Raw genomic sequence first — 27,203 nt, 5'->3', positions numbered from 1 at the left:
TTTTAACGCAGCAGTTGCCGGATTCAGTATAGGCTGTTCACCGGGAATGTAGAGCGAAGTGAAGAAAAATCCTAATTCACGCAAACCACTCTTGGTAGAACACTCGTGCTGATAACGTGTTAAACAGAAAAAGACAGAGAGGAGAGAGGGAAAGGTAGGATCATCTTATTCCTTCTTCTTTGTTATAGTACAATGATCTATATATACAAGATACGATGAAGAGATATAATAATAGAGAATAATTACATCCGTTACAGACGTTACAAAGTTATTATTAATGTCCACCATAAATCTTATTTACAACAAAATGGTTTTAATTGAGATGGGGTAAAACATGACATTTATAAATTTCAATTTTGGTCTGGTGACTATAGAGGTCCTATTAATTGCAGTTCACGGCTTTCAAAAGTGCTAATTTAGTACTTGACTATGTAATTTTTATCAATTTTGATCGCTCCGGCCAAATTTTTTCTTCTTAATCTTACAAATAGTGTTTAACCTTATGGGCAAAACCATCTTTTGAACTGTGATCCGAATTAAGCAAATTTCATTTGACCCGGTTTAACGAGTTCTCCCAAGTGAAATCCGATTAACCGGCGACGGAATGTCAACCACTTCCTCTCCCATTGAGCTTCCGCCAAGAAACACTCTTTTCCTGCACCAATCCAACACCAATAAGTATATATAAAATTTTACCAATCCAACACCAATAAGTATATATAAAATAAAATTCAGAGATTGGGTTGTTTGTGTCCTTATTTAGAACTTTGGGAACGTATCAAGCGAGCGGCGGTGGAGATTCGATGAGCTGATTTCTAAAAAACAAAAAGAAGACTTGTGAATATAGTAGAGGCCGTTAGGGCAAGGAGAAATTTGGGTCCTAAAGATCCGTGCATATATAAAAATAACCCACGAAAAAAAACCCGGAAATTTCTCACTACATCCCTATCCTTTCCTTTTCGGGAGAATCTTGATTTTCCGACTCCACAGTTCAAATGAAGATTTTGCCCCTCAGATTAAACACTAATTGATGAATTAAATTTTCTGGTGAAATTTAGTCGGGTGACCAAAATTATTAAAAGTTGTATAATCAAACACTTTATCCTGATTCTCTGGTAGCTCCTGGTCCTCTGTGTCCTTCATCGCTCTGTTGTTATGAGAATAGAGTAAGTTAAATATGACTCAAGAAGCAGATATAGGGGTATTAGAAATGGAATCTCAAGATGTGTATATGAATGTAATATATATCAGGCGAATATTTTGTTTTTTTTTTTACGAGTATAGATCATTCAAAAAAAAATTAACACTTTTAAACAATTCGATAAAAAAACGAACCGAATTGTTCGGTAAAAAATCAAACCGAACCGAACACTGTTTGATTTTTTTAAAAAAATCTAATAATAATAATAATAATAATAATAATAATAATAATAATAAAAAAAGTAAATCAAACCGAACCGAATATCATTCAGTATACAAAATCCAAAACTGTTCGGTTGTTCGGTATATTACCGAACCAACGGTTCGTTTGAAAAAAACTGAACCGAATTGCCACCCCTAAAGTTAACTGCTGAAATGGTCCTTTGACTATAGCGAAATTACCAATTTGGTTCCAAGTTAACGGTTGACTAACGATCAAACAAACTGAGGACCAAATTGGTTAAGATTTTTAAAATTAAGAGACTTAATTGGTCAAAAAAATAATCAAGGACTAAATTAGTAATTTCGCAATAGTCAATGAACTATTTCGATAATTAACTCTATAAAATATGTAATAATACTTATTCTTCTGCAAATCTGCCATCTTTTTTTGGGGTGGTGTATCTGCCATCTTTTAATTAGAAGCATAAACTGTTACAAGCATAAGAATAAGGAGTGTGTTTTGCTTCAAAAAAGGAGTGTGTTTTTAAAAACTAAATTGCCATATTAAAAAAAAATAAATCTAAATTGCCATATTTGTGGATGGTCGATAATAATCTTATTCCACTTGCTTAATTGCACCAAATTGTTGAGCAATGCGTAATTACTCAAATTAATCCAAATTATTATTTTAAGAGATAAGAGTCAAATACGTCATTGAATTACACACTAAAATACAATTAGGCTATTGAACTAAAAATAACATGCAATTGGGTCTTTAAATTAACCAATTTTATGCAATTAGTCTAATTTGAAGGTTTTCAAGTTTCTAACAACTCACCATATTTTTTTTTTCTAAATTTAATTTTAAATAATTATTTTTTAAAAAATATTTTAAATTTAAGATAATCTGATTGGACTAATTGCATGAAATTGGATAGTTTAAAGACCTAATTGCATATTTTTTGAATTCTAAATTTGACCATTATTCCTTATTTTAAGGAAGGTGGTAACTTAATAAAGTAATATATGTTCATAACTACTTTTGGAGTAATTTGGTGTCATTGGAGTACAAGGTCCTCGACAGGTAAATCATCATTTGATTTTTGTTATTTTTAAAAATAAGATGGCACATTTTAAAAATTAGGAGTGTGTTTTAAAAAGTGCATCTTATTTTTATGCTCGTAACAATTTATGCTTGTAATGAAAAGATGGCAAATTTGCTATTAATACATATTTTTAATTAACATGTAACAAGTTTAATGTGTAGTTTGATGGTGGAAAGTTTTTTGATTCAAGAGATTGTGGGTTCAAGCTCTTACTACTTTTTTGGTTCAAAATCATATTGTTTTATGTCACGTCACAAAATTTGACATGACAATTTTAATACTACATTGACAGACTTAACAAAAAAAAAATAAACAATATTAAGTATTACGCCTAATTGTTTTAAATTTTAAAGTACCATGATTAAATTTAATAAAATTAAGATACAAAGAACTAAATTGAACAAAACACTACAATACAAAAACCTTACTTTGACAAAATAAAATTGCCATTGGTTAGCGTGAAGCGCACTAACAACACCCAATAGGCGTATGTTTCTTTTTTCTTTTTCTTTAATTGAAGCTTTTAATTTGTTTAAATATGATTATTTATCTATTAAAATTTAACATTTTGAAATGTAAAGATTTATAGAATCTTATAAAATATTATAGAACTCATATAATTGTATAAAATTTTAAGGTGGATTTTTGAAATATAATCATAATTATACGAGTAGACCTCTACCGTCGGTTGGTGAGGTGAAATAAGTATAAATAACAATCACAATAGAGTTTATAATTGAAAAATAAAATATATTTTTTTCAAAATTAAATAAAAGAAAAAAAAATGCCAAAAGTATTTTAATTTGAAGAGATATGTCATTTATTTAAAATAATAAAAATAAAAATTAAACATTATCAAACAAAACTTATAACTTATTAATAGTTTAAAATAAATTATAAACTCTAAAATAATTTCTCTCAATCTGAATCTAATTAGAGTTTTTAGTTCTTTTTTTGACCAAAATAAAGTCGGGTCGAAGCTCCGAAGCCTTTTATATATAAGGTCAGTCTATTTTCTGCTCATTGTCTCTGCTAGGAATAGTCCTCACAAAATCTCCGGCGGCGATAAGAGTGAGAAAGAGGTGCGAAGAGGTGACAAGAATGGAAGAGAGCGATGAGTTTTACCTGAGGTACTACGTGGGTCACAAGGGAAAATTCGGGCACGAGTTTCTGGAGTTTGAATTCCGACCCGACGGCAAGCTCCGCTATGCCAACAACTCCAACTACAAGAACGACACCATGATTCGTAAGGAAGTCTTCCTCACCCCTGCCGTTCTCAAAGAATGCCGCCGCATCGTCGCCGATAGCGAGGTATTTCGCTTCTCTTTTCTCTCTCACTCCATTTAGATTCAATTTATTGCGTTTAGGGTTTCCATGCTTTCTATATTTTTAGATAATTTTCTGTTTCGCGTCTGAATCCCATCTTTGGTTTTTGTTCGATAATCTATCGTGAATGCTGTCAAATTTTGAGAAAGTTGACACCTTTGGTTGTTGGTATGCTCCTTTTAAGCTGACCCCCTTTGGAAGGAGATTATTATAAACAAATATTTTTTGGTCACAAAATACCATTGAGTTATAAGAAACTGAATTAGGATATCCTTGTTTAACCAATTTGGTTGGCCTGAGTGGCCGTGCACTCTCCTCCTCCTCCCTTAGGAGAGGTCGGGAGTTCGCCACTGGCCAGCACTTTGCCCTTTAATTGGGCCGCCCCTGAGCAAACGGGGGATTAGTTGAGTATGGTATGCGCTTAAAGGTGCCTCCTACCGTTATAACCTGCCCAGACACCTCGTGGTCTTACAAAAAAAAAAACTAGGATATCCTTGTTTAATGTCTAAATGGGGATGCAAGGAAGGATCTAGGTTTGATTTGCTACTTGCTAGCTTTGTAGTGTCAAAGTGACATATTTCAAATCTTTATTTCCCTTGAATACATGCCAAGTGGCTAGAAATCGTGCACATTCCTTATCCAGGAAGTGAATATATACTCAGTAGTAGTTTAAATGGTGAAAATAAGGTAGGTTTCAAATAGGGGTTTGAAAGTTGAGGGTTTTTTGAGTTGCCTTCTTGGCTGTCTGGGATGGTAGATTGGTGGAGTAGAGCTGACACATGTTATGAGTGCATTAAATTTTGTATGTTCATTTATTACAAAGGTGATGAACTCCTGTATTTGGGCATTGTAGATCATGAAGGAAGATGACAACAATTGGCCAGAACCAGACCGTGTGGGGCGACAAGAGCTTGAGATTGTGATGGGGAATGAGCACATATCTTTTACTACGTCTAAGATTGGTTCTCTGATGGACGTGCAGACCAGTAAAGATCCAGAAGGACTTCGCATCTTTTATTATCTTGTTCAGGTAACAATCAAGACTTGTTATTTTGTTTTTAGAATTAGTGCTACTTCGTGTGCTTAAGAGCAATGAATCTTGCTAAATGCTGTTACTGTGGACCAATATTCTCATCATATATTTACTGCATTTGACTGTTATGATCTCCTAAACTCCTTAGTTACCTGCATACTGCTGGTTCACTTACTTTTATGTTGCATCAAATGCGTTTTAAGTAGAAATTCAATAAGCTCCAATGGTAAGCCAAACATTAGTGGTTAAAGGGTAGGCTCCTTTCGATGGAGACCAAAAGAACTCTTTTGGAACTCCTCGGTTCTCATTAATCGAAGACTCAAATGCCTAAACCGTATGGTTTTTGTGCCCAAGGGGAGGTCTTTTAAACTAGAATTCCATCATATGTGCTATCACCCATATGGGACCTTAAGGTGGCAGATTAGTTAGCTGCCTAATAAAATAATAGGCTTAAAACGTTATATAGCTTTCGTTTCCTGGACAAATGCAGGGATGCTAGGACAACTTTGAGCAGTCCATAATAGGATGTTCATGAAATACAAACTCCAGTAGTAACTATGTTTTGTTTGGATGAGGTGATAATTTGTCTCCTCTAGTGGTCGGAGATTGTTCTTTGGAAGCATTTTAAGTGCATAAACTCTCTTATCCTCTCAATTTTGTGTGTTCCTGTTACATCATGATTTCTTCTGAAAGATGGATTTGCGTTTGTCATACTTATACGAGTTCTCGTCTTGTTTGCTATGTGGTTGCAGGATCTGAAGTGTTTTGTGTTCTCGCTGATCTCCCTCCACTTCAAAATCAAACCAATATAAAATTGGTCTCATCGGGTGCTAAAACGAGGCTTTTTTTGTTTGGCTTTCTACTTCCAGCTTGCATTGAGAAGACTGGATTGTTATTGTGCACTTTGTTTTGGCAGCATATTTTCTTCTAGACTCTGTCTAGCTTGTAATCAAATATGTTTTCCAACTTGCTTTCATTTTCACAAGTGATGTCTTTAACTATCCCTAACTCCGACACAGTTCTTTGACATGGTATTTACTATTTTAGCCATGAATTTGATGGATTTCAAGTATTGCAATTTCTTTTTCTTTTGTTTTTTAATTGCATTTGTAATTTAGGAGATTGAACCCAAGAAGTAAGAATTCTTGTTCCTTCAATCCTTCCACATTGCAAATTTAATTGTCTACTTAGGAATGGCCTCATGCTCCCATGGGAGCATTGTACTGAGATAATCTATTATTATTTTTTGGGGTGGCGATGGAAATTGCAGCAGTTACTTGAGGGTGTGTATGAGGTAAATTTTACCTATGTATAATAGTCATAGATTATACTGACCCGGGACTAAAATCAAATAATCCAAAGTATAATAGTCAATAATGAAAGATAAAGACAAGGGTAATGTAGTGTAATGGAAAGACAAAATTGTAAGTAATTAGGACAATGTTATGATGTATTAATAAGTTGTGTAATGCTATTACAAGATAATTGAATTGAATGATAATAAGACAAGGATGAAGATGGTGCCCTTGGAGGCCACCTCGGAGCCGACCTTGGAGGTTGATCTTGTGGTTGACCTCGAGGGCCAATCGCAGAGGTTGACCTCAGGGGCCGACCACGGAGGATGACTTTGCCAGTCGAGCCTCTTCGTGGCCTCCGTCTCTAATGTCGTAGCGGATCATAGTGGTTGAACTCGAGCCATGGGCGACCTCGTGGTCGGCTTTGTCTACTTTGGGCCAACCTTGCTTATGTCGGCTCTCCATCTTCTTTCGGATTGATTTTCTTTGATCAGGACCATTCTTAATATGTTCATCAAATAATTTACAAACAACATATAAGAGGTAAATTGTACTAAGAAGATTTGAACTCGATCAAAGGACTTTTTAATACGAGAATTATGTCTCACTTCTTTTAGGGTGATATTGAAATTCTTGTGCAGTGAGAAGAAATTACTTAGAATTGACATTGGTGGTGAATCCAAAAGGTGAATATGGATGATTTACTTAGAAGACTTTGGTGTGCTGCTTTCTATAAAGCAGCAGCCATTAGAACTTGTGCTCCGCCCACATCCTGTTGCTAAGTGTTATGGAAGAACCCAAACTCGTAAAATGGAGCTTTAACTAAAATACAACGAGTTGATAACAAAGTGTCTGTAAATAAAATAGTTGGAGTTTTTTTTTTTTTTTTTTTTTTTTTTTTTTTTTTTTTTTTTTTTTTTTTTAAAACCAAAACACGAAGATAAAATAATATTTTCCCCCCTGAGTTATATACTTGTATCACTTTTTTCCCTTGAATTATTTAAATGGTTATTTTTCCATCTCAAATGTTAAATGGACATATTTACCTTTAAAATAAATATTTCATTTATTTTTCTTCTCCAACAAATTATGACCATAATTTGGTTCAAACCAAACAGACACTATAGCAACCAAACGGAAATATTCCAATTACAATTTATAATTAAAACTCGATATTTAGAGTTTATTAAAATCGCGAACCGACTATGTTCCGAACTGGAAAAATAAATAAAATACATTTATTGTTGAATTTAGACTATTTTAAAATAAAAAATAAATTTTTAAAATAAAGACGGTTCAAAATCGCGAACCGGATCCGGAACCACCGATTCAAGATCCAGTTTTTGTGATTCATAATTTAATTAATCCAAATATTGGGTTCTGGATCTGAATCATAACCGGAAACTTTTAATTCGATTGCTATAGTGTCCAGTTCAGTTCGAACCGAACCGTGGTCATCCCTATGTATGCGCAATAATTTGTTGAAAAAGAAAAATAAATAAAATGTTTACTTTAAAGGGTAGAAATGTCAATTTAATATATCAGGGGGGAAATCGACACTTTTAAAATAATTGAGGGGGGTTAATATGCTTACCTGAATAATTCAGGGGGGAAAAAGTGTTATATGTATATAACTCAGGGAAAAAAAGTGTCAAATTTCCCAAACACGAATAAATTAATTAAGATCATTACAAAAGAATAAAGGAGGATTTTTAAACCATTCTGAACGATAAATCATAAAAAGGGATTCTCGGACAAACCTATGAACAATTCGATTTGCAGATTATTGAGAAAAGAGATATCTACTAACAAGAGCTGACTAAGAATATCTTTATCTTTAATATCTAAAATAATAAGATACATTATTATGATTTTTCAGGCTTTGCAGTTTGCACCACTAGTAATGCATTTGTTTCGACCAAAACTTTGGAGAGCTCATGTCGCTTTATCCAATTAACTCAGTGTTTCACGAATCGCCAAGGCCTCTGCTACCTTTGGAGAGTATTCACCACAGCTAGGTGAGCTGACTGTCGCAATGAAAGAGCGGTATTCATTATATTCCTAAGGACCCAACTGAAACTAGGGGTGTAAATGAGCCGAGCCGAGCCCGAGCCTGGGTAGGTTCATGCTCGTGCTCGTTAATGATAGCACTGCTCGAGCTCGTTCGAGCTCGTGAATTGATGCTCGAGCTCGAACAGCTCGATTGTTCGAGCTCGAGCTCGAATTCGAGCCTGAACTCGAGCTCGAGTTCAGACTCGAATTCGAGCTCGAGTTTAGGCTCGAATTTGAGCTCAATTTTGATCTCGAATTTGATCTGTTTGATTTAAAATTTAAACTACTTTATTTTATGATTTTTATCCATACATAACTATTAAAGTATTTTAATTTCCCTCCCCTAATTATTATTTTTATTTACTAAATATAATATAATTATATTATATATTATATATTATATAATATATTATAAGGCTCGCGAGCGGCTCGTCGAGCCGCGAGCCTACAATACCTAAGCTCGGCTCGTGCTCGTTTAATCCACGAGCTACTCGAGCTCGAGCCGAGCGTTGACCGAACCGCTCACGAGCGACTCGCGAGCCGCTTGGCTCATTTACACCCCTAACTGAAACCCACTGTATTTGTTTTCAGGTTTAGTACTGCATCAACATTTAATTTTATCCATCCAAAAATAGATTTTTTTCCAATGTCAATACAAACTGTGGTACAGACATTGTGTTCAATTTGTGATCTCAAATTGTTGTAACTCTCTCATAAGTGTTTTATAGCAATTCGATCTTAACTGTGAATATACCATTTTCTCCCTTGGCACATATTAATTTGTTTGTCCTCTCTTACCTCCTTTGAAAGGGGAATGCTAAAGATTAACTCATTGACACCTCTTTGACTAAAAATGTGTCGGATAGCATTAGTGTCCCATTCTTTTGAGTTGTGTCTTATCAATATGCATTCATAACCACTTCAATCTCTTTCACAGTAGCTTAAGGAAGAAGGAATATAATATTCATTGCATATGTTGAGATTGCTTTTTTAATAATATGAGAAATAACACTCGTAAAAATAGAGGTTAATTATTAAAAATCAATAGAACAAATTGACCTTAGCTTGTGTTGATACTAGACGTACTTTTGACGAGACAGATTTCGTCTAAGATAATGTATTTTTGTTATTTGATTGTTAATTCAGAGCAAGTCGACCTTGTACAATATCTACACATACTTTTGACTTTTGACAAGACAAATTCTCTCCTTAGTTGATTTTTATATTAAAATTGATTGATCATTTAGGTACAAATACTACATATACTTTTAACTAGTATGGTTGCAGTAGGCGCTAAGCGTTAGGTGCTAGTCGGTCGTCCGGACAATGCCTAGGCGGCGCTAGGTGGGCACCAAAAAAACAGTGGCAGACTTACAGTTTGACAATTTTAATGAAGCTGTTTTCAACATTCAATCAAATAAATGAAATAATAATAATTCATAACTCAACATTAAAACAATATTAAAAATTAAAAATACTCAAATATGAAATACTCAAATACTTCAATCATCCAAAGATTCAAAGTATCAAACTAGTCTACAAGTGTATATATGTCATATATATATAATATATAATGAAAAAAAAATTAGCAAAACCAAGCTGAATGCTACTGGCTCACAAAGAATCAATAACACCTCCACTGAAGCTCGAACTCATAACTTTTCAAATAAAAATTCAACCTGAGTACTATTAGACCACATAGTCTTGATATCTTATCAAATGCATCTAAAATATATATATCTATCAATTTATAATGTTTCAAATCTTAATTTGTTTAATTGTTTGGGAAGATGTCTTCAAGAGTAGAGTACTCCCCAAGAAAGGTTCTTTCGAGTCGGTTGTCGAAGAGTCACAATCTTTGCCATCAATATCCACTCTGCTCTCCACATTTTTCAAACGTTGCATTGCTTTCTTGTGCTGTAAGAAAAGAAATTTACTTTAAAAAAAAAATCAATAATCATCATCATTTCCATATCATTATTATCATATTTACAAAAATATTAGAGGCAACTCCAACTGAGTTAGTTAAATATTTGACTCGATAATTACAATATTTCAAATTTAACTATCTATTGGAGTTGCTGGGATATCGTTACACCGCAATTTAATTTGAAAATATACATCGAGTAAGTCACATAGAAAAGTTAAATCACACTAGGAAGACTTTAGGCAGTTCATCTTGACCAAGAGAGTGTTGGTAAGAATTGAACGCATAATTTTCATGCACAAAAATCATACTTCACCCACTTATCCATCCACCTCTTTCGAGGCACATATATATATTTTTAAACACTTTTTTTTTTGTCAAAATATATTTTTAAACACTAGGTGAGGTTGGTCAATTAACCTATTAATGAATAAAAAGAATGTTTTGTCAAGTCAAAATGTGAACATTAAAAAGTACAAGAAGAATTGAAAAAATAACATTATTCTTTTTTCTTTTTTGATACATTAGGTTTTTTAGCTTACGACGGACTAATCCTAAGTCCACAATAACCCATCACCGAATGAGGTAAATCACAAGTTATACCATTAATTTCCTGCCCTTTCTTGTACACTTTGTTCATAAGGAATTTTCATCACCTTTGAACGTTGAGGTTTGTATGTATTGAATTTTATTTTATTTTTATTTCTTTTTATTGTTTTTTGCTTTAGGTAGGAGTCCCCTACACCCAAGATATTTCACATAGTATTTTATTTATTTATTTATTTTTGGTTTAGGTATGACTACGTCCAAGATATTTCACATAGTAATTTATTTATTTATTTATTTATTTATTTGTGGCTGTCCTTATGGAATGAAAAAGACGGGCATGCCCTCAAGACTGAAGTCAAAATAAAAGGGCAAAGAAGGGATTGGAGGAGTTAGGTCCACGTTTATGGTTTTTATCTATTAAGTACGATGGCTAATTGGCTATCGTATAGACGTATGCCATATTTCCATATTTAATTGAGGAAAATAAGTGTGTAAATTTTAGGCTTAATAAATGCGCAGTAAATGTAATATATTTTCTTTTGTAGTGAAATTATAAATATTATTGTATTTTTATGAAACGACACAAAGTTTTGGGATATATTAAGGTGAATAAATTTGTAGATATATAATAATTATTAAGTAATAAATATGTTAAGGAAAGTAAATATATTTTGTTAATTAAAAATAAAAATAAAAAAGTTTCCTAATAAAATACAAGTTTTAAATATTTTGTAAAAAAGGATCTAATTAAATATTGACTTTATTTTTAATATATGATGTGAAATCTTCTTTTTCACCGTCGGTGTATAGTATCTATACATCGATGCATCAAATATATATATATATATATGGAAGGGTTCCAGGGCCGTATTTTAAATTTTGGTGGCCCTGTTCTAGTAAATAAATGTGGCCCTACCAAAATCACAATTAATACACTGTAAGTTTCGAACCTTTGACCTCCAAGTTAAAATACAACAAATACACATTCTTACCATCTCTTCATAAAACCTTTTAAGTTTAATTAAAAACTTTTAATTTTTATTTATAAACTAGCTAGGTAAAAATTAAATATTAGACCTTTAAAATTTGGGGCCCCTCTAAAGTTGGGGGCCCTGTGCGGTAGCCCAGCTTGCACAGCCTAAAATCCGGCCCTGAAGGGTTCAGGTGCGGCTATAACTTCCCGTGCGATTGTGCGGTTAATTAAAAAAGACGCACCTTAAGAACACTAACCACGCACCTAAAGTTTTAAAGTGTCACACCTTAAGTTTCAACTATCGACATACAAATCACGCATCTTAAGAAAGAAAACAATGCACTTAAAGCTTTAGGCCGACGCACTTTAAGTACACAAATCACGTAACTTAAGAAAACAAACAAAACATCTTAAAAACACAAACCACGCACCTAGAGTCAATAACTTAAATTGATTTATTTTATTATGATTATTTTTTAATTAGATTACAAGATGAACTTCACCTAGAGTGAATATTTAGGTAATAAATGTTAACTTTGTAGCAAATAAAGAAAAATGAGTACTGAATTATTTTCATTTCCCAGATAGGAAAACAAATATTTTCTTGCATTTTCCTTTCAAAAAAATATTTTCTTGCATTTCTTACGTAATATTATATCCATTTGGCAAATACCCACTCCCAAGTCCCATCCCAAAACGCTATTTCAAGAATGCTCCTCTTCAAACCCACCACCGCATCCGCCATAGCCTCCGTACCCCCGCGTTTCTCTCTATATAAACCCTCACTTTCTCACCGGAAATCACTCCCCTTCACTTCCTCTCCGGCGACCCCGAGATCCGCCGCACTTCGCTCCACCCCAAGGATGAGTTGGCTCAATAAGCTTGGCTTCGGCGCTCGCTCTGCCGCGGAAAGCTCCATGGACTCCGCAATCGCCCAAGGCCCCGACGACGACGCCCCGGCTCCCGGCCAACAGTTCGCCCAATTCGGGGCGGGTTGTTTCTGGGGCGTCGAGCTCGCGTTTCAGCGGGTGCCCGGCGTTACCAAGACCGAGGTCGGGTATACCCAGGGCCATGTCCACAACCCGTCGTACGAGGATGTTTGCACCGGCACGACCAACCACTCCGAGGTGGTCCGGGTCCAGTATGACCCGAAAGAGTGTAGCTTTGAGAGCCTGCTCGACGCCTTCTGGGCTCGCCATGACCCGACTACCCTCAACCGCCAGGTGGGTCCTCAAATTACTGGATTTCTTTGGTAACTATGATGGGTTTAATTCTTGACTGCTTGGTGTTTGTTTAAATGCCTGGAAATTTGAAGATTAATCTCTCTCTCTCTCTCTATCAGCTCTGTTTACTGAATTTTGTTAGTAAGAATTAAGAAACAAACAAAAATAGGAGACAATTATCATTAAAAAAATGGATGTTTAGTTGTTAATCACAAGAAAAAAATAAGACAAAAGGCAAAGGAACAAGCTTTGATTGGTACCCAAAATTTGAGACTGTGCAGTAGTCTTCTGGAAATTTCTCTTCTATTCAAGATTCATGTAACAAAGTTAAAGCTAATTTGAATCTTCTGCTGTACTCTGGAGTTTATATAGTCAAATAAGAGGCAAAGAGAAGTATAGAATCCTTGTTATGCTTACCAGAAAACAATTGATTTGTCAGTGGTTTAAGGTTGTTGTGATCATAGTGCTGCTTTAGGTCATGTAGCACCATTCTCTTTTGTTCATGAAGTGTCTCTATTTCTGTCACCTAAAGATCAAGACAGTGGAAGATATCTTTATCCTTCTCAAAAATGGTCAAACCTTGATGCTGCAAATGTTGCCAATTGAGAAGTTTAACATTGATCATTTGCAAAGCTCGGTTGGTTCGACTGATTACCTTAAAGTTTTGCTCGAGCGTAGTTTGAGGGTTTGAATCCCAACCTGGGGGGTCATTAGGTGAAGACCCCTTATTACAATGTAGTATCTGTTCATAACGAAGGACAAAGAGTCAATATTGCCTCCATTGGGGATCATAACCATGACATCCCATTTGGGAGAGTCACTTCGTGCCACTAGACCACAAGGTCATTGGCAAAGTTCAACTTACTATCGCAGTAATCACCACTGCCCTCATTATATATGCGCTGCTGTGCTTGTAAGTGTCAGGTTTTGTATTCTGTTCTTCGGGGCGTTTAACAGTTCAGTCGTGCTGTTTTGTAGGGGAACGATGTGGGAACGCAGTACAGATCTGGGATTTACTTCTACACGCCCGAGCAAGAGAAGGAGGCGATTGAATCCAAGGAGAAACAGCAGAAGCTTCTCAACAGGCAGATTGTGACTGAGATACTGCCTGCTAAGAAATTCTACAGAGCAGAAGAGTATCACCAGCAGTACCTTGCAAAGGGAGGAAGGTTTGGTTCCAAGCAATCTGCTGAGAAAGGATGCAATGATCCTATCCGTTGCTATGGATGAGATCTGTTATCTACTCATCATCGCAAGCCAATTATATATTTCTGTTTCTATATTTTGCAACTTAGTATCTCTGAACTATGGTCAGAAATAAAGTGGGAAATTTATGTTGTAGACAATACCCATTATCAGTAACTGGTATATATGTTTCATATATATAAACAAGATTTTAGTTTGAGCTTCATTTAGTCTTTTATTCATTTTATATTTTATATTATTTTATTATTATTATTATATAAACAAGATTTTTCTTTATGGGTTTGTCAAGACCAGACACCATAAATTGGATATAGATGTATAGAACATGGGTAGAAAAATAGTAGTATTATTATTTGGACGCTAAGCCCAAAATGGCGGTTCAAATAATAAATAAATAATAACCGTTGTTGCTTCAAAGAACGGGCTAGAAAATACTAAGACAATAGTGTAGCTAATGGAAATCAACCATTCTAGAAACCACAGGACCAGGGCGCTTATATTGATAAGACCGTGATGTCTTAAAGTAGGCAAGGCACCTCTTTTTATAGTGTTCAAAAGCTCCCCATGTCTTGCCAAGTAGACGGACCCTTCATGACCACCACCCACGTGTCCATGCCATCCTTACGTATGCATCAGTTAAGTCTTCACCACCCTAGCCACAAACATGTACACCCTCAATACTGCGCAACCCTTCCGATGGGAACGCACCAAGCCCGTTGGGGGCACCATGGTAGGAGGTGGCCGGCGGTCGGTCATGGCAAGTTTGTAATTCTGCCAACTCATGAAAGTCATAACAATAACGCCCTAGCACATAAATGATAGCGTGGCTTGGTGGGTTTGGACACTCTGTCATGCTAGAGGTCTTTGGTTTAATCCTTGACCATGGTGTGGTGCGTTGCTGCCTTAACCTGGTCCGCCAGTCCTACATGACCCAAACCACTCCCGCCCCACCGTGGGAATTCTGAGTGGTCAATGGCCTGGCAGCTGCCGGCGGTTTTACCCCTTCTCTTCCTTGCCCAACAAGATTTGGGTTCCTTCAACACCTTAACTTGGGTCAAAACTATACTAAAACATCTCCGTTTAGACTCAATAAAATGGGGAAACAGGCCATGTGGTCTCATCAAAATAAAAAAGAAAGGGAAAAAAGGAAAAAGAATATTCTTATCATTTATTAAAGATGTTCCAGAGTATGGACTCATGTTGGATTTGAAGCTGCATGGCTCCCTAAATTTTTAAGCTCGAATTTGAATTTTCTTTTACACAAGATTGTATAACCAAATATATAGCTTAATAAAATTCAATTTTACATTTTAGTTATGACTATTTTATAATATAAAAATATATATACATATATCAGTTAAATTCATAATATTAACATACATAACATGAAAACAGATTCTTAATATTAAAACATCGATCAATTAAAGTAAATAAAAAGTTTCAAATTTAAGTCATATTACATTTTACAATTTATTAAAGTGACAAATTCTAAATTGTTATATTTAAAAAAAATATAGCAGAAAAGAAATACTCCGTACTAATTTTTGTCAAATAATATTGTAAACAATTTTTATATAAAATTCAATAATTACAAAAGAAAAAGAAACTCAAAATTAATTTTAAAAATCATTCACCCCTACAAAGTTAACATTATATTGGAGTCTCTTGGATCCCTTTCACAGTACAAAAATTATTTTATTTTTAAATTATGTCTTCACTTCAACTTCCCGTAGGAGCAACCAGCATTCTTGATTTGAGCCAATTCATAACTCCTCATTCCTTAACCAGCTAAAGTCACAAATCACAACTACCAGGGTTCCAAGTTTCCATCTTCACTAAAAAAACACTGTAGGAAAGATTAACAACTAAATATGCATTAAACAATGCAAACATGGTTGATCAGACATATTCAAAATTACATGGTCTTTTAGTGAACAAACAATTAAGGTTAAGTTACAATGAACTGATTTTGAAATGAAATGAATATGAAATAAAAGATTAAACCATCATCATCATCAGAAAAATTTTATTCTCAACCACAACCCATAAGTTGTGTCCAATGGTGTCCTAAGATTAATTGGAGTGTCATCACTTGATTCTGATGGCTTCAAATCTTCAATACAGAAATACTACATAGAAAATGCAATGGCAATTCATACAATCTTCAAATAGAACACAATTAAATCACTGAGAAAGATTCAGATGCAAAATGTTTTGCATTCATTGAGATTTAATCTCTCAGTCCAAGTGTTGGAATGCAAAAATAGCTTCATCATTATCATTATCACACTCAAAATTCATAACAAAACACCAAAAACACATGAACATAAAAGAGGGAGCTTGGTAATCTCCATTAGAAAAACAATTACATTCAAAGGTACACAAGAAAGACACAATTGCATTGATTAAAATTTGCAGATCACTCAGTTCAGCGGGGTAATCGACACGCATGCTCCTCCAGTTGAAGGAGGAGCCTGCATTCCGGTCTGTTGAGCTTGAATATTATGGAGTCTTCATCGTGATCTGAATTAAGTATTGTACTAACATCAAAAATAAATCTTTGAAAACCTTACACTATCTCAGCACAAATTGATCAAGAACACTACAATATTCAACAATTTCACAAAAATAACATCAAAATCATGCAACTATGCTTAGAACAAGACGCGACAGTAAGGAATATAGAAGAAAACTACAAAGATCTGAAATCTTATCAAAAAAAGAGATTGCTCAGTAATGGCTAGATTGTAAGTGGTTCGATTCTGCCAGCAAATTTCCTCAGCTTTACTCGGAAGAGGGAGCTTAGAAATCCTCATAGCAATCAATAATTCCTAAGCAAAAATGACATCAAAATCACAACATCATATTGAATAATTATTGCATCTACGCTTAAAACTAGACACAGAAGTGGAGAATTAACGACAAAAAGGATCCAAAGACAAATTCATAAACACCAAACAATAAAGGAAATCTAGGAAGAAGAGAGAGATTGCTCAGTAGTGGCTAGATTTTTTATGGTTCGATTCTGCCAGCAAATTTCCTCAACTTTACTCAGAAGAGGGAGCTTGGAATCCTCATAGCAATCACTAATTCCTCCATAAACATCCAACTGAAACAACAAAAACTAATTAAAAAAACTTTCGATTTTCAAATCGCAGATCGCTCAGGATAGAAGTAGACTCGACATGCAAAGGCTCTCAAAGTAGAGAAACCCCTGACGATCCGGTCTGTTGAGCTTGAACTTTTACAGAGTCATCACAGCGATTTCTCACCAACAAACTCATAAAATCATCAAACATTTTCGTCCCTAACCAAACTACATAAACGTATAAGTGCGTCTATAGTCTATACATATATACACACTCGGATTGGAGAAGGAAGATCGGAGCGGCGATAAGATATAGAGAAATGCAGAATGCAGTGAGATTATATAAGGATTTGGGCTAGGGTTTCAGGGATGAGATGCAGAAGGGAAGATGCATTGCGGCGGATATCTTCTAAATTGATTAATTATAAATGTAACCCTGTAATTCATGAAAATTCTAATAATGCCCCAAAAATGTCCTACATATACGGATATACCGATGTACTGATAGCTGCCTGATAAGATTGTATATGCTTGAAATACCAATCAAATTTAATTTATTCCAGTTCTTCTCTACCAAAAAAAAAAAAAAAAAAAAAAATTAATTTATTCCAGTTCTAAAAATAAAAATTAATTTATTCATTTTTAAAAAAGAAAAGGAAAGTATTTATTCGTGAAAATATTTTTTGCTCAATTCATTTAATATTATTTTATGAATAAATATTTTCTCTTTGAAAATCAATGAAATCGTTAAATTCAAATTTAAAAAATTTAAAAACTTTATTGATTTTCAAAGAGAACAAAATATTCATTGGCTGAAATGTTTTTCTCTCTCTTATTTTTTTGAAACATTCCTCTTTCCTCATTTTTTGAAAGCTATGACTCTATTACATTGTAGTATTGGTTCAAACATCATTTTTCAACCTAATGAAACACAAAGAGTCAACAATGTCTCCATTGAGGCTCGATCTCATGACCTCCTATATGGGAGAAGTCAATACATGTCATCTGAGTCTCTCCTCATTTAATATTAATATAGGTTATGGATATTTTTCTATATTTTTTTTTTTTGTAAAGTAACTCAGAATTTTATTAAGGGAAATTCGCATTTTTGGTCCCTCAATTGTTTTCAGATATGCAATGTTGTCCCTCATTGTCAATTTTGCTAAATTGGTCCCTCAAATATTTCAATTGTAGCCAATGTAGTCCTGCGGTCAAATTTGTCACTAACTAGTGTTAAAACCATGGACAATTTAGTAATTTCAAAACTCACTAAGTTTTACCTTCAATTTTCTCCTTCCTTCTGCGTTAGCTTTTCAGATTTGTCACTCACTGGAATCCATGGTGACGGCAGTGCCGCCGTGGTCGCAGGCGATCAGCGGCGGTCAAGCAGCCGGCCGGTCACCAGAATCTGCAAATTTTGAAAATGTTCCAAAAATAAATCTGACAGTCCAAAGGCAACAAAGGAAGTCCAAATGGCTCCAACAACGCTGTGGAATGCGAATAGCCAAAATGTTCAATGAGAGATCAGCGGTGGCATGACTTCATTAATCACGTAATAATCCTCATAATAATAACAGCATCTCACCTCCTTTCACCGTCCAACTCATGCCGCTGCCAAGCGAGCACCGCCAACCACCATGCGTTGCCACCAAGTTTCAACGGGAGAGGAGTCAAACGCCAGAGGGAAGAAGGAAGATCGCTGGAAACAGGGGAGACTCGTTGCTCACACCGCTTACGATCCGGGGATTAAATGCAATTGCTCTTCCACCCCTTGCACATCACTGCCCTGTAATCTACCATCTTCTCCACTTTTTTCTCTGGAATTCATCAATTGTATGCTCTCTTTTTTTGGTATTTATGAAGTTCAATGTAGATGAATGTGTGTTTTTTCTTCGCAGGAAAGTTTACGCGTTAGACGTTACTAGTTTGATTTCAGATGAACTTTGGAACCTAACTTCCATCATTGATCTGTATGGGAAGGAGGAAGATCGTTGCCAAGATCGCTTGAAGGAATCTCGTTGCCTGGAAGAAAGAATCGTCGGAGCTGCTGGCAGACGTCTCCGTTGCTTCGTCGGAGCTCCTCCAAGATTGCTGCCGCGACAGGAAGTGATAGAGAGAGAGGTCGCTGCTCTGTTCTTCATCGGAGATGTCTGCTCGTGCCGAAAAGAACCGTAAAGGTGAGAATCTGGAAGAATGTTTCGTTGTTGGCTGTCGTTGATGGGTGGCTTGGCTGCTGTTCGTCTAAGAGAGGAGGCTGAGGACGAAAGGCGTTTGGTCAATTGGGGGTAAATGGGTGTAACCAAAGCTATTGTGAAATTACTAAATTGTCCATGATTTTAACACTAGTTAGTGACAAATTTAACCTCAGGACTATATTGGCTACAATTGAAACATTTGAGGGATCAATTTATCAAAATTGACAATGAGGGACTACATTGCATATCTGAAAACAATTAAGGGACCAAAAGTGCAATTTTCCCTTTTATTAAATCAAATCAATAATACAGAGGAATAGAAGAACTCCAAACAAAAGGACCAGTTTGAGTACGAACAGCCCTTGCAACAACATGAGCTAACTTGTTCACTGATCTAGATACATAACCAAGGGACACTACCTCAAAGTGTCTTCGATAACTCTTGCACTCACGAATAACACAACCCGCATAAGATAAATCTTCAGAAGCTCCATTGAAAAGGTTGCACACCATCTAACAATCAGAGAGAACCCTTATCCTTAAATAATTATTATCCTTAGCTCAGGATAACGCCTCTTTAATAGCCATTACTTCTGCAAGATGTGCATCACGAAGGCAGCGTAAAGAACCATTTTTAGTATCTACAAAATTACCTTCGTCATCTAACACCACAATGCCAAAAAAAAAAAAAGCCTCAACACTATTGAAAACCGCCATCTACATACAAAGTGAATCGCCCCATAACGAGCTGAGATGGACTAACCGCTAGAGAGGGAGCAGAAAGAGTTTCTGTCACGACAGCATTGAGCTCGTTCCACTGCAACAGAATATGGTAACCGTGTTTAACAGAATATTGGCCTCTTAAATCCCCTCTCCAATACCATTGGTCTTCAAAATTTGGTGAGATAGGAATCTGCAAAATTAACTCAATATCACGCTGCTCAAACAAAGCATTCAATCTGGTTAAATCCCAATCATTGGTTTGTGGATTAACCAGTGTACTGACCTGCATCTTTATATCATTGTTACTGTATATATATTTTTAGTACTACTGACTCTGTTATAATGTAAAATTGGACTCGAACACATGACCTCCCAATTAGAAGGGACACTTCGTGGGTAAATTATGTTGTGGAATCGTGTCCACCTTGTAAGGTGGACACGGTTCCAAAACTGTTCATAATTATGAATATATAGTTTAAACATTATGAACATATAGTTCTATAATTATGAACATACAGTTGTGAACATAATTATGAACATATAGTTCTGTAATTATGAATATAAAGATTCAGTAATTGTGAATATGAAGTTCAAAAATTATGAATATATAGCTTTATAATTATGAACATATAGTTCAGTAATTATGAACACAGAGTTCTGTAATTGTGAATATAGAGTTCAAAAATTATGAATATATAACTTTATAATTATGAACATATAGTTCAGTAATTATGAACATAGAATCGTGTTCACCTTGCAAGATTGACACGGTTCCACATCATAACGATTGCACTCGTGTCACTAGATCACAAGATCATTGTCATTTTTCGATATATTTAAAAATGAATGAATTGTTAAATTTGATTAGTTGAATATTTTGTGACATGGAATTTTTTTCTTTCTCAATATGCTTAAATCAGATATGGTAAAATTATATTTCAACAATAGTAAAATACATATCTATATGAATAGAAATGGCAACGCTTTCAAAAAGAAAAAAAAAAAAGAGAGATGGCAACGCTATTTTATATATCTATCTACTAGTCTACTATATATATATATATATATATATATATATATATATATATATATTTTTTTTTTTTTTTTTTTATATCGGAACTGAGGGGGTTACCCGGAAAAGACAAAGATTACAACACCCTTTGGGCGTAAGAAGCCCTGTGAACTCTACGGGAGGAGGACGCGCCAACTTTGTCCAAAGATAACAACTCAAAGATCGCATGCGGAGGTGAGTTATAATAACGTAAACCAAAACCACCCCCTTCGTCCATAGTCGCAAGCTTATCTGCTACCCGGTTCTGTTCTCTAAACACATGAGTGTATCGCACTTCCATCAGGCCCAGAGCTTCTCGAATGCAGAGCCTGCCAATGTTATGGCATTGGCTTCTCCATCCTTCTTTCTCACACAAACTTTCCACCGTAGTCTTGGAATCACACTCAACGATAATCCTCGAGGCTCCGAAGTCCTTCGCCATCCGTAGCCCTTGTAGCACACCCCACGCCTCTGCAGCTTCCGCCGAGCATCTTCCAATGTTGTATGCAAATCCTTTACACCAGTCCCCATGTTCGTCTCACAGCACTCCTCCATAGCTAGCTGAACCATTACTCCTATAGCTGCCGTCCACATTAAGCTTGAGCCATCCTGGTGGCGGCTTAGTCCAAGAAATGCGGGTGTCCACGTAGATGTGTTGCCCACGTCTTGCCATTTTTTTCGCTTTGAAAGCCCCCAGCACCTCCTTATCATATTTGCGCAGCCAAGCTAGCCTCTGATCAATCGGCGTGCTCATTTCGTTGAAGACCTCCTCATTCCGCCATTTCCATAAACACCAAAGTCTTATGCAAAAAATCTCGGGCCAATCATCTGCAAACCCCTCCTTCGCGTCTCCCCTAAGATTAGCCGTAAACCATTCTGTCCAGTCCATGGTCCGCAGCTTCTCTCTTAAACGCCAATGCAACGAGTCTTCCCAGATGGGCCTGGCCGCTTTACATTCCCTGAAAAGGTGATTTAGGTCCTCCCTTTTACCTGCGCAAAGAAAACAAACGTCAGAAGTAGCTATATGACGTCTCACACGTTCGAAATTTGTCAAAATCTTCCCATGTCTCACTAGCCAAATAAACATGGAGATTCTAACTGGCACCCTTAAGGTCCAAATGACCCTCCAGATGTTGTCCGAGCCCCCTTCATGTGAGGGGTCTATCAGACTATAGGCGGACTTTACAGAAAAGCGACCACGAGGGTCTAATTTCCATCCCCACTCGTCAGGATTTCCCGCTTCCGTAAGCCCAAAAGCAGCCAAAGCCTCCAAGTCTTCCCGAGGTAAAAACGGCTCGAGCTTCTCCCATTTCCATCCCCTGTAATAATCCCAGTACTCGTCAACGGATGCGTAAAGCTCCGGGAGGCTCAAGGGTCGAAGCAGCTTCTCGTACAAAGAAACGGAAGATAGCCATACGTCCATCCAGAACCGCGTAGAAGCGCCATCCCGGACGATATGCATTACACCCTTCTCCAATATCACATTGGCATTGCACATACGACGCCACACGTTTGAGATTTTACGCTGGCTTTAAGACGTCCATGGTAGCTCCCACCCTGTGATTGTACTTGGAGGCCAGGGTCCTTGCCCACAGTGCTGAAGCTTCCGTCCGGTAGCGCCAACATAGCTTAGCCATACATGCATTGTTCATCTCATGTAGTTTCCTTAAGCCAAGCCCGCCCTTCGCTTTCCCCGTGGTGACCAGCTCCCAGTTTACAAGGCTTAATTTGTTCCCTCCTGTCTGTTCATTTTTGCCCCATATGAAACGCCGAGTCCTCTTTTCAATTTCTGCACAAACACCTTTCGGGAGTGCCACCGTCTGCATGGTGTACACTGGGATAGCATTCAGAACCGATTTTGTTAACGTAACTCTCCCAGCTAAAGACAGAGTTTTGGCTTTCCAACCTTCTAGCCTATTGGCAATTCGCTCCAAAAGACTTGCATATGTGTTACAAGTAATCCGACCATGGATAGAAGGTACACCCAAGTATCTCCCTAGGTCCTTAGTCTCTTCAATACCCAACTTCGCGGCAATGGTAGCAGCCAAACCGGGTGGAGTGTTCTTGGAGAAATGAATTTGTGACTTGTTGAGGCTTATCTTCTGCCCCGAAGCCCTGCAAAAGCAATCTAAGCACTGCTGTACCACGTCCACCTGATCTTCTGAAGCCTCGGTAAAGAGGACCATGTCATCGGCGAAGCACAGGTGCGACAAAATCGGTCCCCCTGGAGCAAATTGGATACCTTTCCAGTTTCGGGCTGTTACCTGGGATAGAATTAAATGGCTAAGCCTTTCCATACAGAGAACGAAAATCGCTGGGGACATGGCGTCACCTTGCCTTATTCCTCTTTCGGGCTTGAAGTAATCTAGACGTTCTCCATTCCATATGACTGCTAGTCTGGACGAAGTAACACATGTCATAATAATGTTTACCCACATATCATTAAAGCCGGCGTGCAGCAACGTATCCTTAATGAAGTCCCACGAAAGTCTGTCGTAAGCTTTTTCCAGGTCGAGCTTTAAGGCCATGTATCCCTTTTTGCCGCGTGCTTCCTTCATGCTGTGCATAATTTCCTGATACACAATGACATTATCCGAGATCTGCCTCCCTGGGACAAAAGAGCTTTGGTGCGGTCCAATAACCTGAGGAAGAATATATTTAAGTCTGTTAGTAATCGTTTTTGTCAGAATTTTATAACTCACATTGCACAAGCTAATAAGACGAAATTGTTTAATCGTGTCTGGCCCCCGGACTTTCGGAATGAGTGCAACAAGAGTGTCATTTAGGCCTTCGGGGAGTTCGCCGGTGTGAATTGCATGTCTGACTAAGTTGAATATACTATCTCCGGTCACGTCCCACATGTGTTGATAAAAACCCGCTGGGAGGCCATCCGGGCCCGGGGCTTTGAACGGCTTCATGTCAAAAACTGCTTGTTGTACTTCTTCCTTTGTTAGTGTTCTGTTGAACACCGTCCAGTCTATACGCCTGGGTCTCGGAAAGCTCGGTACATCCGATGGCTAGTCTGAGACCACTGTGGACCCTGTGAACAAATTAACAAAGAAATTTCTGACGTGGTCCCTGAGTCCTACCCCCTCGGAAAGCCAATTCCCGTCGTCATCTCGGAGCCCTGTTACCCTCGTGCGTGACTTGCGAATTGTAGCAGCCGCGTGATAATATGCGGTATTCCGATCCCCCGACGTTATCCAGTCTTCTCTCGATCTTTGAAACCACAAAAGCTCTTCTTGATACAAGGTATCCTCGAGCTCGATTTGTAGCTTCTCTTCCAACTTTCCCAGACCTCTGTGCGGGTTTTTAGCTTGGGTCCGTTGGATACCTCCAATCCTGGCCAGCAAGTCCCTCTTTCTCTTAAAAATGTTCCCGAAAACCTCTTTGTTCCAGGTATTTAGACCTTGTGTAACCTTTTGCACATTCTCGATCAAACTAGTGCTTGTATCCCAAGTTCGTTGAACTACGTTTGGCAAATCCTGATGTGTGAGCCAGGCAGCCTGAAAAAGAAAACGGGAGAGGTTAGTTTGATTAAAACTACGGACCCCATAAAGACGTACCAAAATCGGGGCGTGGTCCGACGCAACCCGCGGCAGATGGTCCACCGAGGCAGCCGGGAATCTTACACGCCAGTCAAAATTGCACAAAGCCCGATCGAGTCGGGCCCCTTTAATAAAATCTTTTGACCCGTCTTTTACCCAAGTCAGCTTAGGTCCCGTAAAATCCAAGTCTATGAGACCTTCGTCATGTATCCAGTTGACAAAATCTGCACTTCTTTGGGACGAAAAGGAGGTGTAATTTGCCGTTTCATCCCTACTGACAACCGAGTTAAAATCTCCTGCCACGAGCCAAGGTCCTTGAGAACCCCGTTCAGATTGGGATAAATCACGCCATAGTCTTCGTCTGAGGTGTAGAGTTGGGCTACCATAAACTGGGGCAAACACCCAGGGTGACTGGCCAACTTGGGACACCTTCAATAACATAAACTGCGGATGGGTAAAGAGAATCGAAATTTCCACCGGATCCTTCCAGAGCACCCAATTGCCTCCGCTAAAGCCCACGGCCTCGACCCGTATCCAGTCCGAGAACCCGAGCGCGGAACAGATCTTGTTGGCTTGAGCTCCTGAGACCTTTGGCTCCAATAAGACAAGGATATTTGGTTTATGAACCTGTAGAAGAAATTTGAGGGCGCGACGGAAAGCCTTTCCATTCGCCCCTTGGCGGTTCCATATTAAAAGATCCATAAAAGGATTTAAAAACAAAACAAACAGCAAAGGGCCATAAAGCACAAAATATCAAAACAAAGGATAAACAAAAGGAAAACCAAACTCTCAGATGGCAGCTTGTGCCCCCTCAATCTCGTCACAAAAGTCGTGACTCCCACTCAACCTCATAACCACGTCACCTTCGTTGTCGAAGCATTCTGGCGGATCAGCATGGTGCTCCTTCGTGTGCTGCCAAACCGGTGAAGGGAGATCGCCAGCCTCGTCCCCCACAAACACTCTTGACGAGTGTATCACCAGACCGCCTTGCTCACCACGAACCACCACGTGTTCGTCTTCCTCCGCTGCTCGCCTAGTACCCACACGTCCACCCCCCCGAGCTCGTGTTATTGCCTCCCCCCTCGCTATGCGAGCTCGTCTCATCTCCGCGGGCTCATTTAGAATTTGCTTTTCCACCGCAACCACATTCGGCCTTTGCATACTAGCACTGGACGTCCCCTGAACTCGTTCCTGAGTTGGCACTGCCAAAGCCCGATCCTGCCACGTCGATCCTTCCACATTGTTATTATTTGCCATCTCTGCTGCCACCACATCCGCCTCGCCCTCCTCCTCTACTGCTAATGGTCCAAAACGCGACTGCTGGACTGTACCTGCATGCTCACCTGCCTCGTTAACACGCCTGTCCTCCGCCATCCTAGGAGCTTTCGTATTTGGCCTTGGTCCCCCGCGTCCTCGCCTCCCCGGTGCAATCATCCAAGCTCCAAACGGTTTATCACCAACAGTGATCCCTTTCTTCTCCCCTCTGGCTTGCCCGGATGGCTCTACAGGCCTTTCATCGCTCTTATTCTCCTCAGGTCTGACCGCTTTTGGGCAGGCATCTGGACTGTGGCCGTAAATGCCACAAGAAAAACAAATCATGTGTATGCCTTCGTAGGCAACCGATCTTACCTTCCCCTTGTATGTGAACTTTGATATGAGCGGCTTTGTAATATCTACTTCGACACAGATCCTCGCGAACATCCCCCGGGAAACTGCGCTCGTGGCTTGATCAACTCGAAGCGTTCTCCCCACTTTATTTCCTAGCTTCCTGAGAAAAATCAGACTATAATACTCAGCAGGTAAGCAAGGAATTCTAATCCATACCAGGACCTTCTCCGTGACGTCCGAGAAAGGATCGAAATCCGGCACCCATGGCTTGACTAGGAGGTAATGGTCCATGATCATCCATGGACCCTCAAACATGGCGTACTCCAGATCCTCAACAGCTCCGAAGCGTACGATGAAATAACCGTTGTCAATAGCAATCAGATCCATTGTCCCTTTTGGCTTCCACATGGATGTGAGGCGACGCAGCAGATAAGCATATCCAACCGTTCTCCCCATCACCTTAATGATGATTGCCTTCCGCCAAGGTGCGCGTATAATCTCCAGCTCCGCCCTTGTCATCCGGATCTTTGGACAGAAAGGGTCATCATCCTCATCATCGGACGTATCCTCCGCCATCTCCTCTGGCTCGCGCATGGTTCGTACGTCATGTCCAGATACTGTCGCGGCATACGTCTTTCGTGATGTCCCTGGTACCTGCGACAAAAGAGGAGGTGTTACGTGGAACGTCGACGCACTAGCATGCGTTACCTGCATGGCCGGTGCAGCAGATGCCACCATCTCTTCCACCGGCGTTTCGTGCACAACATCGATCCCTTCTTGCCCTTGCTGTCGCACAGGGCTCCCATCCGATCCATCGCCCTTTTTGGCCTTCTTCGTACTCCGTTCAAGAAGATCGCGATCTTCTTCCGACCGCTGAGTTGAGAGCGTTTCTATCGTATCCATTTCTCTATGTGTTGAATATGTGTTCTAAATCATAT

At 38.1% G+C, this 27,203-nt stretch overlaps 3 protein-coding genes and 1 long non-coding RNA gene across 4 annotated transcripts; 3 read left to right on the top strand and 1 right to left on the bottom strand.

The window, feature by feature from the left end:
- Positions 1–3,506: 3,506 nt before the first annotated feature.
- LOC109179389 (protein mago nashi homolog) lies at positions 3,507–5,915 on the top strand. The gene is made up of 4 exons (XM_019328885.1): positions 3,507–3,531; positions 3,562–3,779; positions 4,648–4,824; positions 5,580–5,915. Exons 2-4 carry the CDS (start codon positions 3,570–3,572, stop codon positions 5,637–5,639), a joined length of 447 nt encoding a protein of 148 aa, XP_019184430.1. The 5' UTR covers positions 3,507–3,531; positions 3,562–3,569; the 3' UTR covers positions 5,640–5,915.
- Positions 3,908–4,641, bottom strand: LOC109179391. The gene is made up of 2 exons (XR_002053886.1): positions 4,279–4,641; positions 3,908–4,066 (listed from the first exon to the last, which is right to left on the bottom strand). It is a non-coding gene; the product is annotated as an uncharacterized LOC109179391 (long non-coding RNA).
- Positions 5,916–12,286: 6,371 nt separating the features above from the next.
- On the top strand, positions 12,287–14,264 carry LOC109179387 (peptide methionine sulfoxide reductase A1-like). Its single transcript, XM_019328881.1, has 2 exons — positions 12,287–12,846; positions 13,825–14,264. Exons 1-2 carry the CDS (start codon positions 12,334–12,336, stop codon positions 14,074–14,076), a joined length of 765 nt encoding a protein of 254 aa, XP_019184426.1. The 5' UTR covers positions 12,287–12,333; the 3' UTR covers positions 14,077–14,264.
- Positions 14,265–18,763: 4,499 nt separating this feature from the next.
- On the top strand, positions 18,764–19,583 carry LOC109179390. The gene is made up of 2 exons (XM_019328886.1): positions 18,764–18,928; positions 19,039–19,583. Exons 1-2 carry the CDS (start codon positions 18,891–18,893, stop codon positions 19,313–19,315), a joined length of 315 nt encoding a protein of 104 aa, XP_019184431.1. The 5' UTR covers positions 18,764–18,890; the 3' UTR covers positions 19,316–19,583.
- The last annotated feature ends 7,620 nt before the right edge of the window (positions 19,584–27,203 follow it).

Source organism: Ipomoea nil, unplaced genomic scaffold (assembly GCF_001879475.1).
Source record: "Ipomoea nil cultivar Tokyo-kokei standard unplaced genomic scaffold, Asagao_1.1 scaffold0900, whole genome shotgun sequence".
Taxonomy (NCBI): domain Eukaryota; kingdom Viridiplantae; phylum Streptophyta; class Magnoliopsida; order Solanales; family Convolvulaceae; genus Ipomoea; species Ipomoea nil.
This window is presented reverse-complemented; position numbering and strand designations above follow the sequence as displayed.